This window comes from Parasteatoda tepidariorum, chromosome 6, assembly GCF_982258835.1.
Source record: "Parasteatoda tepidariorum strain Cologne lab strain chromosome 6, Ptep-v5.0, whole genome shotgun sequence".
Classification (NCBI taxonomy): Eukaryota; Metazoa; Arthropoda; class Arachnida; order Araneae; family Theridiidae; genus Parasteatoda; species Parasteatoda tepidariorum.
In genome coordinates this window covers 41,522,972-41,543,412 of record NC_141760.1, presented here as the reverse complement: position 1 = coordinate 41,543,412, position 20,441 = coordinate 41,522,972, and the positions used below count along the sequence as shown (strand labels likewise).

Below are 20,441 nucleotides of genomic sequence, written 5' to 3'. Positions count from 1 at the left end.
TAGTTTACGCCATTTATTTACAAATATTTTTATTTCATTTAAAAAATATTATTTTGGGGAAATAATCAATCTGCTAATTTTTTTAATACTTTTTATATAATGAAACAATCTGTTTAAGCACTTTCACTGTAACCCGCAACCTTTGTTTATCTTGAAGGGAAAACACGACAAAGAATTTTGCCAATTTGAAGCTAACTTTTCATTGTTATAAACAGGATATTTATTACTAAATTAAAATGCCTGCAGCCAGAGAAAGTCTTGAAATAAAATACTTCTATCATTTGGGCTTCTCTGGTATGTTTGCACTCTCTCCAGTTTGTGCTAATTACTACCAAAGACGACCGCTCTACGCTGGTATTCACAGGCATATTCTTTTGGGCATTCTAGGTTTCGCTGTTGGTCACTATGTAACAAAATACCTAGATAATAAATGGGTTGAAAGAGATGCTATTATCAGACATTATGTTGAACTCCATCCCGAGGATTTTAAAGTAGAGAGGAAGAAGTTTAAAGAAATCTTCGATGAATGGTATCCAATTCGATAATCAATATCATCCAACATAGTTTGGCTTAGAAGATTGGACGGAATCTAAAACTATATTCTGTTTAAATAGTTTCACACTCTAACATTAATTCTACTACTTTTGTATTCTGGTTTAAATAGTAGAGAAATGAAGCAACCAATCGCTATTGTTGATGTTCTTTGTAAATAAATAAAGTATTTGAGATAAAAGTACTGATGATTTTAGTGTTACTTTTACTACCACTCTATGAATTAATTCTTCAGAACATTAACAATAGAAATATTTCCGTATCATCATCTGTTGTGTTAATAACAACCGTCAAGGCACCAAATGGATTTTAATCTTACAAATTAAAATAAATATGTCGAGGTTTGCTGGGGGGGAAAAGCTACAAGTTAAAGCCTTCAAATTGTGCCACTGTGACGTTTTTTTTTTTTTTTCGTTTAGTGCAGGCCACTGCACCAAAGTTGCCAAGACTTGGCCATTATTCTGCTGCAGATCTCGATACGGAATTGTTCCTATAACAATCGACTGAATAATCTTTATGACGACACAGATGTCAAGCATAACTCTTTAAATAAGATGCCTTCTTTTTCTTATATTAATAGAATTAAGTTAATAAAAATTATTAAGCTTTTCTTTAAAACATTTTTGAAGTTTTTTTGTTATAAGTATATTCTCCTATAAGTTTTGTTGTAATGATAGAACTATATGTTATTTAGTAGCTTTTATTCAAAGTCGGGATGAATAGTTGTCTGATTTGTAAACATTCATAAAAACTATATGTTGCTAAACTCTTTAGGGTTTTATATATTTATTTATTTTAAAACATGGTTTTTTTTACATTTTTATCTTACTGGCTAATAATAACAAGCAAATGGGTAAACCATAATTTTTTACTAAAGATGAACAATTCTGTGGGTAATAATATTTGGCAAGTATAACATAATCTCATGATCTGACTGTAAGTATAGTTATGTTACAAATTTTTTTTTTCCTCCTTTCACTACCTTGCCATGTTCCCATGGCAAAATCATGGTCAAATTATCGCAGAATGTTGCACAGTTCTTGCACAAAGATTTTTCTTTTGGGAAGTAAAAAATTTTGATTTGCTTTTCTGCAGAAATTGATGCATAAAATTTGAATCACGTGTTTAAATAATCACTTTTCGAAGCGTTCAATTTACACCGATCCCAGAATCCACTTTGATTGTATTTTTGGCAGTTATTGCTTTTAATTTCCTCATAGTTTTTAAAACCTGATATTTATATACAAAATTATTTATTGTTACTGCCAAATCTTGGAAATGAAAGAGGCATCTGAGTCGTGTAAAAGAGTCTAATATGCATGATTTCGTTGTCAATCTGTTTTTTGGTAATTACTGTTACCAATTTCATAATTTTTTTGATGTGACGATGATATACAAAATGCGATATAGGAAATAATTAGTGTTTTCCCTTACTGAAACAAAATGCGAGAATATTGCCCACAATATTAGATATCAAAAAAAAAAAATATATTGTTTTTTCTTTTGTAAACAGCATTTTTGTTACCTTAAATTAGGGGTGCACAACCTTTTTGAGTGAAGGGCCACTTGCACAGCTGGTTGGCTAATGAAGGGCCGCACATGTATTGATGCATGTTAATGACAATAGTAGTAATGTTTATTTAAACATTAGCGTTCCATTTTTTTTTATCAATAAACTTAATAATATATTTGCAAAAAATTAAAGGTGTTCCATTTTTAGAATTCATTCAAAAATAAAAAAACTTACACTTATTTTTTTTACAAAATAAATTGCTATTTTTATCATATGAACAATAGATTTATCAAAATAAATAAACAGTGAAGAAAATAAATGTTTTTTTTTTATCATGTCATGCAGTACGAAAATTCATTTTAGAATTGCGAGGCACATCCAGAAAGTAAGTTTCCCTATTTTTTTTTAAAAAAAAGAACTCATACTTTCAAGAACATATTTATTGGCAACAAGTACAGCAATGTTTCAGCTATTTTTCAACATAGCCCCCACCAGAATAAAGACACTTGTCGTATCATGGGATCAACTTTTGTATCCCTCTGTCGTAGAACTCTACTGCCTGTAAATGGAACCAGCGTGTGACAGACGTCTTCAGCTCTTCGTTTGCCAAAACGCTCACCGGAAGATAGGAATTTCTTGAGGTGCAAGAAAACATGAAAATCGCTGGGAGCAAGATCAGGGCTGTAGGGTGGATGATCGAACAACTCCGAGCCAAATTTAGTCAAAACAGCTGCTGTGCGTCGAGCTGTATGTAAAAGAGCATTGTCATGGAGGAGCACAACACCTGCAGTAAGATGCCTCTTGTTTTGAATGGCACGTCGCAATTTCCGCAATGTTTCACAGTAACAGTCAGCGCTTACTGTTCCATTCGCAGGCGGCAGAGTTCTACGACAGAGGGATACAAAAGTTGAACCCATGATACGACAAGTGTCTCAATTCTATGTTGCTATGTTCAAAAATAGCTGAAACATTGCTGTACTTGTTGCCAAATTATATGTTTCTGAAAGTATGCGCTCTTTTTTTTAAAAAAAAATAGGGAAACTTACTTTCTGGATACGTCTCGTAAATTCTAATAAATAAAAAAAACTGCAATGCCCACGGAATAAAAGTAGGAAAAAATTTAGTCATAATTAAGTAATATAAATTCAAATTAAATATTTTAATTGAAGAAAATTTATAGGTTTTAAACAAAAGCCTAAAATAAAAACAAAACTGTGATAGAATAGGAAAATAAAATTTAATGCTTATTTTGTAATGTACTTTATTATTTCATTTTATGAATTATTCAATTTTTTTAAATTGTAAAAATTTTCCTTTTTTTTTTAACCGAAGAAGCTCACTTAAACAACAAAAAATTGAAATCTAAATTACAAATAGTGAGCAGTTTAAAAATTCACATTTTCCGCCATTTTATGAATTTCTCAAGCAATAACATTGCATTTAAATTAGGGATGTTACGAGTATTTAGCCCTTCTGTGAAAAATTCAGTTGGTTGAATGATCAGTCAAATATTCGGCAGAATATTTTTTAGAAATGTATTTTTCCAAGCTTTTTTTATTTTTGAATTTTTATAGATATTATTATTTTTTTTATTATAATCAGATAAGTCAATTTTGTCGTTTTTTAATACTTTGAGAATAGAGAAGTATTTTTTTCCATTTTTTGCTGTTTTTATTATAACCCATCATTTTAACAGAAAGTCTCATACTATTAATTTATTATCACTCTTTCCCTGAACTGTAATATAAATAACCAAGTAACATAGAAAAGTGTGATTTTCGGTATTAAAGTTTTGTTTTTGGAACTAAGAAAAATTTGTTTTTTTCTGTTTTTCTTTTTTAGGTATTTTTATTATGACTCAGCATTTTTTTTTTTAAATAAAGTTACTAATAAAATTTATTTTAAAGCAATTGTTTTTCTTCTAAAATTATGGCAATGAGAAAAATTTAAATTGTGATTTTCAGCATAAGATTTTCATTTAAAAAATTAAGAACGTTTTTTCCAACTTTTTATTTTCTTTAAATAAAAAAAACCTTTTTTAGACGTTTTTATTATAACGCAGTAATTTTTAATATTATTTCTGTTGACTTAATTCTTTTTTCTTGGCTTTTTCTGGTAATTGGAAAACTGAGATGTTCAGCTTTAAAATTATCTTTCAAAAATTAAGATTGATTTTTATGTTCTCTGTTTCGCTTTTCGACATTTTCAAAAACGTTCTTGATTGGCCTTATTTTTTAGAGTTAATTTATGAATACGTTTTTCCAGGAAATATTATTCTGAGCATTGAAATTTTAATTTCAGTGTTGCTATGCTGCTAAAAGATTTTGCTATTTGGCCCCAAGTGTACGGCGCTCAGTCGATTTTTTTCCTTCTTTTTTTGCCGAATATTTGGTTTTTGACCAAATCACAATTCATTACCAACTCATATCCGTTGTGGAAAAAAAAAACGAAGGAAAAATAACTAGGAATTACGATAAAACTGCACCGAAATGCCGTATCTAAAAGCGATTATTTAATCGCGCTATTAACAATCACGTGTCGTAAACATCATAGTTAAATAACGGGATCGTCAAAATCATGTGGAAAAGTATAGAAATAATTGGGGGAAAAAATTACTTATATCTATGCTGAACTCAGCACGAATAAAGCGTGTCAAATGCACGATTTAAAATTTGCATGTCGTAATAGAATAATTGGAATTTTTTATGATACGTGGGAACGCATAGCAATAACTGCCGAAAAAACTTGTGGAAAAAAAGAAAGAATTGCAAAAAAAAAAAAGATAAAAAATCACTTAGATTTAAGATGAAATCGTCACAAATAAAGTACACCAAAAAGTTATTATTTAAATGGGCAATCTGAAACTCGCATCGTAATAAAAATTCGGGATTTTCGAAATCACGGTGAAGCGAAAATAACTGTTTAAGAAAAATCATTTATATTTACGATAAAATCGGCTTAAAGAAAGCGCATTAAACGTACATTTACTAAAGAATCTGTCGAAATTGATTGTATCAAAACGTGATAACTTATAAGTGCGATTAAAAATTGCCATTTTTAAAATTTTTTTATTGTTCTTAGAAGTCATGCGGGCCGCACTTCAGTAGTCGAAGGGCCGCATTTGGCCCGCGGGCCGCAGGTTGTGCACCCCTACCTTAAATAAGTTACATACATCTTTGTTGTTATTGAGAGTATCTTGCAGAAAGATGTTAGTGCTAGAGAGTTTTGTCCCAGACGGCCCGAAAAAATTCTGCCTCAGGGGCCACGTTGAGAAAATTTCTTTAGCTCATTATAAATTACATTCTTAGTTCTATCTTTTTCCCAGTAGAATAGGTTATTTGTCTTATAGCTAGTTATTGTGGCATGTTAGTAGATCTTTCCACTGGGAGACAGTGTCATCTTGCTATTTAGTTACTGTCAATGAATCAAAGTTTCAAGAAAGATTGTGAATACTATAGTAAACAACCTTACAATACAAAAACAAGTTTACTGATGCTATGCCAAATTTTACGATTGTTTTAAAAAAAATTCATACTGCTCCTGTAACCATTACTTCTGCAGACTGTTCATTTTTAAAACTGAAACTTATAAAAACATATTTGAGATCAAATGATGACCAATGCCAACCTATTATCTTTCCCACTAATTTCTATAGAGAATAATCCATCAAACTTCCTAGGATTTTTATGTTTTGATAGACAATTTGGAATTCGGACACAAAAAGATAGAAAAATTGCATTATAATTAACTTATACATATTTTAAAGCAGTACTCTAATCCTTTTGCATACATTTGCTAATTTTTTTATATATTTTTCCTATTCTTAGGATATATTATTCATACAAATTATTTTACTTTATATTTTCCAATCTGTCAAATTTCATTTCAGTTAATGATTCAGTTATATCTGAAGTGTAATTTTTAAAATAATAACATGAATTCAACTTTGATGTCAGAAATTAATTATATTAAAAATTTTAATTATTCTTCATTTGTGAGTATGTGGAGTGCAATACCTAAGAACTGCTGGGGACAATGTCAAAAAATAAAAAGTAGGGTTGGCATGATTAAAAAATATTTTACTTAAAAAATAATCATTGGTTTCTGCTATTCATTATGATTTTTTTCAAGTCTGATTTATATAGAAAATATTGTTTATGCAGTACTGCATTATCTAATTTGTTTATACTTAAGTCTGTGGTAATAAATCACTGATATCAAATCTCACTGATAATAATTGTAACGAGGAATAGGTTAATAACTAAAAAGTTTTGCTCAAGAATTTAAATTTAAAAAATGACTAACTTATTAGTGGTGTTAAAAATTATAGTTGCAGTATTGTTGTTTATAATGAAGTATTATTAATACATTTTATCAGAGTTTTGATCGTTAAATGATAAAAGAATATTTTTTAAAAAATCTGATTTAAATAAAGCATAACTTTGATCAACTCTGATAAAATGCCTTAATGTTTTACCAAGGGTCGCTAAAACCCTAAGCAAGCCCCTGCTGACTGTAAGCAACCTCACTCAATGCTCAACTAGTGATTGCTATTCTATAGATCTAACTTACCTTTCTTTTATCCTGTATTTATAAAAATCATAACTTATATAAAATTATTTTTAACAGTTGTAAAAATGATTCCTTTCAGAATTTGAATTTGTAGTTGCCCTGTTATTCCTAAATTTAGAATATTTTGCCCCGATTTCTCTGTGTGTTTAGAACATCCATTTTTTTTTTACTACAGTAGGGAACCGATTATCCGGAACGGTCGGGACCATCGGTATTCTGGATAACTGATTTTTCTGGTTTTCTGAATCGCTACAAAAAGCCGTTTTTTTTTAATTGTTAAACCAACTAAAAAAAAACAAAAAAATTTGCACATTATCTTAAAAATAAGAAAAAACGATTAAGTAATACACTAATGATTATTTCCAAAATGATGGTAGGGTAAACATCTTTAAAAAAGGAAAGAAAAATCGTAAAATCTTATGAGGAACAAAAATAATAATTTTAAAATGGCGAGAAAATTTATCGAATTTTGTTCCGGTTTTTTGATTTCCGGATAACGGGTTCTGTACTGTAATACCAAGGCGGATTTCAAAGAATCAAGTGCGAAATAATTGTATTTTTGATTATTTTAAAATTAATTATAATGGTATAAAATTTTTAGTTCAAATTTAAGGACTGTCCACTCATTTTATCCATGTTCAGGCACATAACATTATTTGCTGGATCCTCTGTTTCTAACTTTTTCAGAATAAGTCATTTTATAAAAACTCAACAGTTCTTATGATTATCAATTCAAGGGTTATGCACTTATTTATTATTTTCAGCAAATGCAGTAATAGTATTGTAACGTGGTGTTTTTTATTACAATATAGTATCAAAACCCTAATTAATTATTTTATTAAAGATATCTTGAACTTGATTACAAATTTTAATTAAATATTCAAATGAGTAAATAATAACAGGCACACCAGTTTTTTTTTTAATGCAACAGTACTATAAAAAAATTTATCGATTGTCCTCAAACTATTACGAGTTGTTTAGTGTTCTATTAATAAAATTATAGTGAAACATATCAAAACTTTCTGTTCTAAACAATTCTAAAAACAAGTAATTATATAGCATTTTTAATTACTCTTTTGCAATAAAATTTAACTTTAGTATACTTTACTTAAGCAGAGCAAATTATTTTAGTTTCACTTTTTAAAGCAGTCTAAGGTACACTGTTTTTCTTTGACCCACAATGAAGCCTAGTATTTTTTTTTTATTACATTATAGTAACAATTAGTGTATTTTATAATGATTTTTAAGATGTAAAGGAATAACATAAAAACTGTTATCATTATGTCGACATTATATCTCATTCTTCCTACTATAAAGAATGTTAGCTAATGTATAAATTTTATATTCGATAAATGCAATGTTCATAAATTATGCTTGTTGAAAATTATCTAATAGACATTTAAAAACTTTAATATTTAAAAGTAGAAAAAAAAATCTGATTATTTTTTTTCACCCTATTTTATATTACTCTAATTATTTAACAAAAGTTGGAAATGAAGTATCTATTGCAATCTGCTAAATCTTTTGTCATTTTGAAAAACATTCGCATCAGCTCTGCACAAAATTTACCTCAAAAATACTTTATTTTTTTGATCAAATTTTCTGTATATGTCAGAAAACAATATAAAAAATTACACAGCATACATTCATGGGCAAGAAACTCATATAACTCTGTACATCACTGACATGGAACTGAGTATCTGGAATTTAGTTATTTTTTACTATTGTATAAAATATATTAATCATGCTATTTTATAGTATTTCAAAGTATTAAATCTAAAATTTTGTAAGCAAAATTATAAACTAAACTTTGTTGTCTTTAAAGAAAATCGTTTAGTTATTACAAAAACTTAATTTTTCAATTTTTTTTTTTACTATGACACTAGTAAGGTAGTACTAATGATTAAAATTGAAATCAATATAGTATTGATGCATCTCGTTTTAATTTATAAAGATGTTAGCAAACAAACATAAAATTTTGAAACCTATTGAAAATTTTTGATGCTGTAGCTTAGTGTTTCCTTTTTTTCAGCTATGCTCACATAAAATATTCTACGACATTTAGAAAAACATTTAAATTAAAACTGATCTATATATAGTTTCCTATATTAAAAATTTAACACATCTGAAATGACCCAGGTTTTTTTTTTTTTTTTTTTTCAGAAATACTTAACATTTTTATTTCTAAGCCAATGTTGTACCTAAGTGAATTGATACTATCTTTTAAATGTGATTACAGAAAAGATTAAATGCAACATAACATAAAAGTTTGTTAACTATATAGGTATATAAGTAGCTCAAAGGAAAATGATTATAAGTGAGTGTACAAAAAAATTATTTCCTCACAACTAAAATATATGATACTAATTTTGACATAACAGTGCTCTACTTTAATAAGAGTTCAGATACTAACTAAATAATTGATATTATTGTTAATATTATAGATCAGATTACTATCCAAAATAGTACATTATAGGCTGCCATTTTTGACAAAAACATGTTCAGGTAACTGCAAAAACATATTTTAACTGTATAATTAATTACCCAACTGGACTAACCTTCACACAAAAAACAAAAAAAAGTGCATAATTTCTTTTTTTACAAAAATACAACCCCCTTAAAAAGTGGTATTTCTAAATCGCTTAAGCGATGCATGTATAATATCTGATTCGTCAATTGTGATATGTGAACACAAATTTTAATATAATCATTTTAATTCTTAAAAAAACAATTCGTTTGTATTGGTAGCGAACAGTAGCTCTAATTTTCTATGATTGTAAATTTAAAAAAGAAATGTTAAGTACATTTTTTATCAATATTAGGCTATATAAATTTTAACTTGCATTTAAGCCTAGCTGTTTTCTAAAGTCCATTTAATGTTTTTAAATGTCATTTCTTATGAATTTTTAAGATTATACACCATGAATGTTATCACTTTTGGTATTAACAATAAATATGATATGCGTACTATAAAGTATATGTGAAAGCAACTAAATACGATGTTTGTACTATCAATGAAGCAGTCTAATAAATTTGTGATAAAAGCAAATTTCTTTTATGATAATAAATAAAAAATCATACAAAAGTTAAAATGTATTCACTCTATTATCATCAAAATAGTTTGAACCGATTTCTGAAGATTAAAATCTCAGCTTTACATCGAAAGGACATTAATGATGCTAAGCTTCATCTAAATGAAGAGTACATGTTACTATTCAAGTCATTTTATTTTTTAATATGATACTATGTATCATTTTTGTCAGTTGGGCAATAGAAAAATTATCTTTTTCTACACTTACATATACACATACCTATGCACATTTACTTATACAGATGCTTCAAGGTATATTTCTTTTAGAAATTAGGTAGGTATTTATTAAAATTAAACTGAGGATATTGTATAATAGAACAGATTTTGAAAAACAATTCAAGTGTGGCATATAATTGCATTTTTTTTCAGACCCTAAGTATTGGCAAGAAGCAAGCTGTTATGGAATGTTTAACTTTTGCATGTAAAGTTTATTATCCAACTCATTTTAAAAATATTTATAAAATATAGTGTTCCAGCCCTAAACATCAACTTAAAAAAATAAATAAACATTTTAAGTCTAAAAACAAAAAATACAAAAGCTATTTAATAAAAAGTATTGAACAGCTTTAATACAAAAGCCATTACATTGAAAATAAAAGTAATAAAAAATATTAATTAAATAAAATAAATTAAATTAAAAATATTTGAATGAAAGAAAAAAATTTCAATAGATAAAATGCTCAAATAAATGGGCAATTTTAATTAAACACTCATTAAATGTAGAAAAATCTTTTATTTAACATCATAACACTTATGGAAAATTTCATTTCATGATACAATTTTAAATGTATTTCATTTTTATCCTTTTAAGAACCAATATTGAGTTTATGGCTAAAAATAGGTAAACATTAAGAAGATGAAATTTTTGAATAAAAATAAAGGACATATTAGATATTGGTGATGCCCTGCATTTTACTCAGAGGCTACATACCAGTTTTTTGATCGAGCAATAAACAATTTCAGGAGTAGATGGTATCAGAAAAATAGACTTCATTTCAGAGTTTTAAATACACTAAAAAATAGCTTATGGCTGGTTATTACGAGTGTTTAAATAACAATAAACAAATCCATACACATACTTATGGTGAAAATAAAATTCTTTGTAACTCTTCTTGTTCCATTTCAACATTATTTATGTGCACGTAAGTGTGAGTGAATATATAGCATTTTTTTAAAACTTTTACTGAAAATCCAATTATTGTAAACTTAAAATCCTTTAGCTTAAAATCTAAATATTAATGAAATAAAAGAGATCTTATGACTCAACTATTATAACTCAAACATAAACTAAAAAAGGTTTCAATTGATATAAATTGGAGATAAAAATATGATATTGCTTGCAAAATATTTTTATTTTGAGACTTCTTACCAATCATAAGATTTCATTATAAACAGACGTTTTATGATTACAGAATATATTTTTGTTATTTGAATAAATTTTAAAAAACATTATAGATAAATATCCTATAAGTTAAATACTGTTTTTCTATGATTAAAACAGAATAAATTTTTGTTATGTGACTAAATTTTTAAACAAAAAAAATTTCTGGAAAAATATCTTCAAAGGTACATATTGTTGTTCAAAATATAAATCATTTGTATCTCATAGTATTGTTCCCCCTTAAGATTTGAGAAATCGAAAAATATTATTGTTGAATAAATTTAGAAAACATTACAAAATAAACAATTTATGAAAATGGTACCATACACACATTTCTGAACAGATGTAAACAATTTATCTCTCGCTATTAAAAATCTTTCTGAACTGAAAGATATCAAAAGATAACACAAAAGCATTTGTCAAAGAATAGCCTGTTAAACACTAGAAATAGTGTATTAAACAGACGACAAGCATTTATGAATTAAGCTATTACTTTACAAACATTACTTAAATTTTCGTAATATCGATGATATAATAGTTGATATTAAAGATGTACCGGAAACACAATGAATATTAAATTTTTTACTCAGCTGGTTTTGGGTACCTGGTAAAAAATGGATTGATTACTGAGCTGGTTAAGTTTTCCACAACCAGATCATTTTATAAATTTAATTTCTATGTATGGGAGCTTTGCCATGGTTTTATCATTTATGCTTAGTATGTAATACATTTTTCAGTCAATAATGAATGCTTCAGTGAAGTTAAAATATGTATCAATATAAAAAAAAGGAAAATTAAATAATGTTTTAAAATTATTTTATACACATTTTAATATAAACAATGCCAATAAAAAAATATTTAAGTTTCGAATTTCTATGCAAAATAAGACATTATGTAAGATATTTATATTCAAAATATTAATACCCATTTGAACTGCAAAATATTTCAAAAATATTCATTAGTTTAAATACATTAAAAATTCTTTCAATTTCTAAATAATACTTTTAAATGTAATTTTTGTATAAAATGATATGATAAGTTGATAATGCATATTTAAAAAGCAAAACAATGACAAACAAAAATAGTATGTAAACTAATAAACTACAAACTGACAAAACGAAATAATTCCCTAAAACTTAAAATACTATATTAATTAAAGTAAAAAATAATTTTTTATAGGGAATCACAAGATAAATGACTAGAAAAATTATGAAAAAAATGGCACATTCGAAAAGAACACGATTTCATAAAACATACACTAATTCAGCACTATAGATTATCAAGGTAAACATTAAAAACATAATAAGAATAGATCATAAAGACAAAACCTATTGAATTCAAAACAAAACTTTTGAAAATTACTTTAATGACGGAAAAAAATTAGCTTTATGACATTGAAATTTTCTATTATAGATGAAAGTTTGCCTAAAAAATTAGGCATTCAAAATCAAGCACTCAATTGAAGTTCCCAAAAAATTAGGCACTCAAACTTATAAATGAAAATACAGAAAATGTTAACTTAACATTTATAAATTCCCTAGACAAAAACAAATCTTCAAAAAGTTTATAAAATTTTAATTAGTATTTTAAAATCCAATGGCCCATAAGGTTTTAACAAACTTTTTAACTTTTCTCGATATTTTAAAATGCTTAATACAAGTTTGTAAATGGTATGGAATTTTAAAAACATACCATAAAAAAAGGGTGTGGGTTAAATAAAAAAAGTACTCAGTTTGAATAAATGCCAAAATAACTCCAAATATAGGCTAGAAAAATTACTTTTTGAAATAAGAGTAAAATTTTACACAAAAAATGTTCTAAAATTTACATTAAAAGTTTTAAGTATCAAACTCCCATAAAAATAAAAATACAGAAAACACTGTGACTTAGAACACACATTACAATACATATTTCAACTTGAACATTATAATTAGTTATTATAATATATTACATTATAATAACTAACATATATATATATATTTATAGAACATTATAATACATTTGTGCCGATAGTGAATATAAATTGTGAAATAAAATCTGACTAAACAAATAATAGTTTTTGAAACTATTTCAATAACTATCTGTTTATGATTGAAAAGAACTTTAAATGCATATTAACATCTGCCTCCCTTGTGGCATATTTCAGTACATTTTGCACTGATTTTATATCACAGAAATATATGTGTTGGCTTCTAATAATATCATGAAAACTTGTGACTTCGTATTCTCTGCTGTAAAGCATTTAACCGAGACATCCATGCATTGTAATCAGCCTCAGGATCAGACTCTGCAATAGAGTTTAAAATTTTGATAAATTAAAAGTTTTATACTTTAAATATCTATGAGATATATGTCATAAATATAGATAAATTATTTGCACTCATATTCATCTGAAACTTTTACATTTATTTTTAAATATAATGATAGTAAGGAAAATGTACAAAAGCTGCATTTTATTGCTGCAACTTTATGACTTTTCCTTATTATAACTATTTAAGGAGATTATACAAGTTCCAATTTATTAGATCTATACAAATTAAATTTAGTTTATAATAGATCTGAAAATTTAAATTTTCAGTTAGCCAGTGGCTTGTAAAGTCTAATGACTTAGTAGCCACTTTTTCCTCAAACAAAATGAGTTGATGACTGATATCAACAGATCCTTTTCATTTAGTAGCCACTTTGTTTTATGTTTCGATTAAAATTTAATTTAAAAAAATTCACATAAGATATAACCTACAACTATAAAAAGTAAATTCCACAATAAAAATAACGTAAATATATGACAAAATTTAGTTAAACATACTGACTTTAAAGAACTTTTCGTAAAAATATTTAGGTTGGCAAAATGCATTTAATGTGTACATTTCAACTTTGCAAAGAACTCTCCTACCACATGAATCTTTCCACCACAAATCAATAGATTCTGAAGGATCAAAATTTTGAATTGTGACATTGGACATTTTAATGAAAATTCTGACTTCCAGAGTATCTTTCTCTACTGACAATTAAACAATTTTTTAAAAAAAGTGATGGGGAAGATTGGCCAATTATTTATTCAATTTGAGTTACCATTTTTTATGTTCACTTTACACATGGCGAGTGATTATTTTCCGGTCTAGTTAATAGCAATTTATAAGAATATACAAATTTAATATAGTTAAAGTGAGGGAAAAGTCACAAAAGTTAATCATTTGTGACTTTTCCCCATTTTTAACTATTTTAGAAAATTATACAATATAATACAATTTCCGGACAACTTTTATTATTTAATATGATTATTTTAAGTTTTCTAGAGAAAAAAAATAAGCTAAATTTAGAAAATCTCAAAGATAAATAATGTATTTCATTTTTGAAGAACCTAACATTTTATGAAAGTAGAGTGATTGGCACTTCGTGTGAAGAGACTTTTTAATGTTGTCTTATCAAGCAGCTTGTCATAAAAAACTTTCCATAAAAAAGGAGCAAAATAGGAAACTATTTTATTTACATTTTTATACCTAGATTTTATTTTAAAACACCCTGTTAAAATGTATATTCTCTTCTAATAACAGTTGAAGTTTTTATTGCTTAACAAAATTAGTTAAACACAAATTCTAAATAAAATGCGATCCTATTATTCATATTAGGAGAAAACTGCACAAAATATAGTACGAAAAATGAACAAGAACAAAATGTTTACTTTCAATAATTATTTCCCAGATGTTTTATAATAAGTTAGTAATATTTTATTTTAATCTGTGCATGATTTCTTTCAAATGCTTCAGCTTTCGTTAAAAAAAAAATTAAAAACACACCTGCTACTGTTTTCCTTTTAGTTAGTATAAAATAATATGAACTTGTTGAATTAGTATTTATCTTTTTTGATCAAAATTTTTCATTTCATTGCATTTTCTTTTATTTTTGGTGGTTTAAAATATTTATGTTATTTAAATATTTATGTGATTTAAAATATTATGTTAACTCATAATTTTATATAGTAATAGACAGGTAATTCCTTATTGATAGTTAAAAAAATTTTTAATAATTTAAAAAGTTAGTTCTGAATTAAAATAAAAGTAAAATTTAGAACAAAAAGAAGAAGACAAAGCTTTAAACTGAATACTATAAATGAGGCTTATTATGTATTAGTAATACTTATTTAAATATTCAAACAAGCAATAAATTGCGTAAAAATTATATTTCAATAAGGATTCTTTTTAGAAAACTTACTCAATTTTAGGAAATTTTTTAAAATTTACAAAAACTAGGAAAATTTCTATTAAACCAGCAAACTAGGATAAATTGGCAAAATCTAGTAGTCGACTGGTAAATCCAGTTAAGAAAACAGCTATGATTTAATAAACAATAAGTATTTAAATAAAGTTAAATTTTTTGTTGGATTTTATATATTATATCTAATATTTTAACATATTTCTACATTCATAAAATATTTTAACATTACATCATAATTCTACAAAGCATAGCCCTCAAAAATACGTTTTACTATCATTTGTAGTTTTTAACATTTTTGTCAGCAAAACTGAAATTTTAAAGCACTACTCTTAAATTATAAGACATAGTAATATCAAACATAATAAAATTACCAAAATTAAGGTATGGAGATTTTTCCCCAAGAGCAGGAGAAGTTCTTGATGAAGCAGAATGAGATAAATTATCAGATGTAGAAAAGTGGTGGTCCTGAAAGAATAGAAAATTATTGCTTACAAAAAGAATAAATTCCAATTAATCCTTTCATGTAGAATTTTTATTAAACATATTTTTCATACTTTTTTCATTGATTTGTATTAATTTAAGTCAAAATAAGTGAAAAACATAATATTTAGCATTTCAATAATTTATGATTATGAAATACGATATGTAACACCAGTGTTCTTCCGACAAAGACCAGATCCGACCAGATCTTCCAAACAAAACATCTCACTTCCAAACAATAATTTTTCAAATTTGCAGTTATTTAGATAAAAAAGAAATAGTAATTCATCACTGCAATTTCTTTGATTTACAAACTCAATTATTGATAAATTTCTGAATATCAATAAAAAAAATCATTCTAATTATTTTTTCTAGATTTTATATTTTAGTACAAACATAATTTCAATAATCTAACGGATTTTTATAATACTTTAGTAACTATTGTATTTTATAATTAATAAATATCGAAATATATTGTTGCTTGTAATTAAATCTTTTATTCATCAAAAGAAAAGAAAACATACTGATGAGGCAACTAATGAATTCTGCAGTTGTGACTGCTTCCAGTATCGAGCTTTCTCCTTCAGAACCAAGTTTCGAGCTCTCATGAGAGGATCTTCAGGATAATCACTTAGAGGAAAAAATAACAACAATTTAAAAATCATCAATAAAAATTGTATTTGAATCAAAAAACATGATTAGTATTGTAATAGTATTATGATAATTTTTTCCTTATTCTGATTAGTATTCTTATACATTTTGAAACTAAAATTCGTAGGTATATTACATCATGATCAATTATACATAGTTAACCACTACATTATTTTCTTTAGTTTAGACAAATATTAATACACTGAATCTAAAATATGCTACCAAACATAACAAAAAACCCCTTTTTTTTAAAGTATCCGAAGAATTTTTTCACTGTAAAGTTCAAAGGTGTTCAAAAGATTTTGAATGTGCTCTCTATCTGCGAGATATTTACATTCAGGCCTGAAATAGCCTATAAAACAAAAGAGTCAGGTTTTAAAGAGATTCTTTAGCTAACTTTACATTTTTGATATGATTGTTTTGATAACATTTGATTGATATTTTTTCTAAGCAATAAAATACTCAACTGTATAAAAAGAAACAATTTTAATTTATAATAAAATTTAGAGAACGGAACTTTTCTTCCCTTTCCTTTAGAAATTTCGTTTCAATTCATGTAGATAAGTGATAATATTATAATAATATAATTATAATAAGATATAAGAATATATCGCCAAGTAGAATTATTTTTTTTGTTTTGATCTTAGAGTAACTTTATGCCTTCTTATAAAAATATTCTATTTAAAAAAAATTATAAAGTTTTTCTACCTTTCTATGTTGACATTTAAAAATATTTATTTACACCATTTTAATTACCATACGCCCTGTGTTAATTAAACATTATATTAATAAAATACACTATGTTAATAAAGAACACCATATTAGACAAAATCCATATTTTTAAGTCATCATTATTTTAAAATATATTGAAAATACATAAGCATTTAAAGTAAACTTACATTGAATACAGATTAGAGTTTTCAATATTATTCGGTTTAGAATAATCCTTTGATTTAAACAAACCCATTAGATGACTTGGACCTAAAAGATTGAAGAAAATAATGTTTTAACATAAAAAACAACTTATTACTGAAAAAATATGACTCTCACTATTTTTTTATCTCTCAGTTCAATAAAAATCTTTCTTTTTAAATCAAAATCTATTAAAGAATTTCATTTTTTATTATCAAAATCATAAAATATATTTGATTATTAGTTAAGTAACAGAGTAAAAAATTTGATTTAAATTAATTTTCCGAAAATATTTGTTTACTTTAATACCTCTTATTTTTAATACCTATAATAAAATTTAAGTGAGCGTGAATCACTGCTTTCATGCTATTATTAAAAGTTAATTATTCATGCTATTAAATAAACAAAGAAAATAATTATTATAGCTTTATAAAGTAAAAATTGTATTGAATAATTTATTGAAATATCCAAGTGTTTTTGTAATAAAATGCAGACTGTCAGTTTTTTTCTTTGCAATAAAATTTATAACATTTATATTTTTTAATTATTTTTAGATAATTAATTTAAACAATGATAAGCTAAATATTTTTTATGAAGAAAAACTTGATCATTATTAACATTTAAAAAATTTAAATGAAATTGTACTTTTAAAATTTAACAAGAATACTAACTTATAAAAACATATTTTTTTTAATTCCTATATAGAACTGGGTTTGGTAAGGAATAAAATAAAAATTCCTATATAATAATCTGTTGAAATTAAATTATCTACATAAAAAATTTATACATAAAAAAAGTATTCAATATTTTTTTTAAGTTATTAAAATTATTACAGAAGTTGCATTTGAAATATTTTGATATTCTAAAAATTGATCATTTAAATTCTTTCACTGATTAAGAATTCAGGAAGTTTTGATAATAATAGTGGTGTTATTATGTAAGCTTATTTTTATTGCGACACATAGCATTGCAACGCGGGGGAAATGAATGAATATTTTTCATTAAGTCATTAATTGTTAAAGCTCTTTGAAAATGCTTTTTTCTTTCTTTTCTTATACAGAAGCACGTAAAAAACAATAAATAAAAGTGCACAGAAAATGCACAGATTTTACCCCATATTGAGCCCTGAATGAGCTATTAATAAGTTATAATAAAATGAAAATTAAAAAAACAATTATAAATTACAATTTCATAACTTAAATGCCCTAACATTTTTCTTACTCTTATTTAAAAAAACTAATATTTGGGTACAACATAAAATACTGAAATTCCTCACATGTTAGTAAGTTATAATATAACTTAAAAAGTCAAACAATTACAAGGTTCTAATAATCTGAGAGAAATAATGATAGGTGTCCCTGAAAAGCAAAATTTTAAGAACAAAAAACTTGTAAGTTTTTAAGGACTTACATACTTAAATATTAAAAGCTATGATAAGTAGATTTGATGCTAACTTACTAATTTAGTTAATTTAATTAGTAGAAAAAAAAGAATTTTTAATAAATTTAAACCTCAGTTTACATCACTCGTCTCTGAAAACAGAAATAATTTGCACCACTAATAAATGTTGCTCCAAAAAAAAGAATTCTACAATAATTAAATTCATTCAAAATTAAACCAAATATTTCAATATTAATGAAAATACAATCTCTTATTAGTAATACTTTCCAGAACAAAATAGCATACAATTGAATTTATTATTGAATTAATTTATATACAATTGAGTTTAAAAATATCAAAATATCATCGAAAATATTAGTGCTTACTTCTACCATGCAAGTGATTATGTGCAAAGATAACAGTTCATTTTGAACTTAAAATACAAAAATTATAGTTATAATATATATTTATTCATGCTAAAACAAATATGAAGTTTTTATTGCAAATAAACAGTTTAACATCAATACAACAAGTGTTAGCAGTAGGATTCACACCAGCAATGGAAATTTAGTAGTCCAATAGGACGACCTAGCAATCATTTAGTGATCGAAAAAAATAATATGGTAGACAAACTTGAGAAAAAAATTTAAAAATATCGAACTTTACAATTGCATAATTCATGTTATGGTACTCATCAAAATTTATTATTTGCCATCGAAAAACCCAAAAACTAATTAGGTTCCATAATGATAATGATTGAAAATTGGAATTTATCAAAATTAAGTGAAAGAAAGTTTAAATGATATTAGTAAATAAAGTCCACATACAGTAATCAGAGCTCATTCTAGGCAGGGTAAACAGGGCGCAGCACCCTGCTGCCCTTTTAGTCAAAAGAATCCACCCTGTTGCCCCTGAAGTAAATTAGTGCCCTGATATAATAGACTCCATACCCTTTTTGCGCTTTTTTTCCTCAACCCTTCGTTTTTTTCCCAAACTCTACTATGGATTTCTTAAATTTTTGTTATTTTCAACTCTTTTTATTTAGTTTGTCATTGTTGTCAATACATAGATTTATATTATAAAAGAAAAATAGCCATCACACCCCCTTGTTGCACTTGTCTATGAAAGTTTGCAGTTACTTCCACTATCATTAAATCAAAATTATTTAGAACGTGTAAAGACCATAGAAAGAAATTATTGCTTTTTTAGAATAATAATGCCCTTTTTTTAAACTTCTGCACCATGCCCTTTTTTCTGCCTAGAATGAGCTCTGCAGTAATCCCCATAATGATTGAAAATTGGAATTTATCAAAATTAAGTGAAAGAAAGTTTAAATGATATTAGTAAATAAAGTCCACATACAGATTAAAATAGTAAGATTAGATAAATAAATAAATGAGGAAAACAGAGAAAGTAGAAACTAACAAAATTTTATATTAAAAATTATCTAAAAATTCTAAATAAATTCTAAAAGAGCAAAAAATTGCTTCATTGATGAACAATTAAACTGTCAGTACCTGAATGCAAAGCACAGCACAGCATGTAAGTTTGAAATTCCAACATTTAAAATTTTTTGAACCAGGGAATTTCAGTTATTTCATTTGAAAACTCTTAAAACTGAAACCTAACCTACGTGTAGAATAAAATTAGTATAACAACTTTTTTGTTTCAAATCCATGGATTTCGATGCAAAG

General features: G+C 25.8%; 2 protein-coding genes across 4 annotated transcripts in view; one reads left to right on the top strand and one right to left on the bottom strand.

Annotated features, from left to right (window-relative positions):
* The first annotated feature begins 126 nt into the window (after positions 1–126).
* Positions 127–736, top strand: ND-B14.5B (NADH dehydrogenase (ubiquinone) B14.5 B subunit). Its single transcript, XM_016071597.4, has one exon. It carries the CDS (start codon positions 237–239, stop codon positions 543–545), a length of 309 nt encoding a protein of 102 aa, XP_015927083.1. The 5' UTR covers positions 127–236; the 3' UTR covers positions 546–736.
* Positions 737–13,270: 12,534 nt separating this feature from the next.
* LOC110282037 (uncharacterized) overlaps positions 13,271–20,441 on the bottom strand; it is a 30,738-nt gene continuing 23,567 nt past the window's right edge. For 2 of the 3 annotated variants that reach the window (XM_087165719.1, XM_087165718.1), the window contains 4 exons: positions 17,355–17,436; positions 16,329–16,434; positions 15,696–15,789; positions 13,271–13,396 (listed from right to left, as the gene is read on the bottom strand). In XM_087165719.1, the coding sequence (XP_087021845.1) occupies positions 13,311–13,396; positions 15,696–15,789; positions 16,329–16,434; positions 17,355–17,436 (368 nt within the window). In that variant the 3' untranslated portion in view covers positions 13,271–13,310. The remainder of the gene's footprint in view (positions 13,397–15,695; positions 15,790–16,328; positions 16,435–17,354; positions 17,437–20,441) is intronic. The other variant, XM_087165720.1, reaches the window with a different exon arrangement.

What these genes read in the sequence shown, in the direction of transcription:
- ND-B14.5B (XM_016071597.4), top strand. Translation starts at nt 237, where the DNA reads ATGCCTGCAGCCAGAGAAAGTCTTGAAATAAAATACTTCTATCATTTG.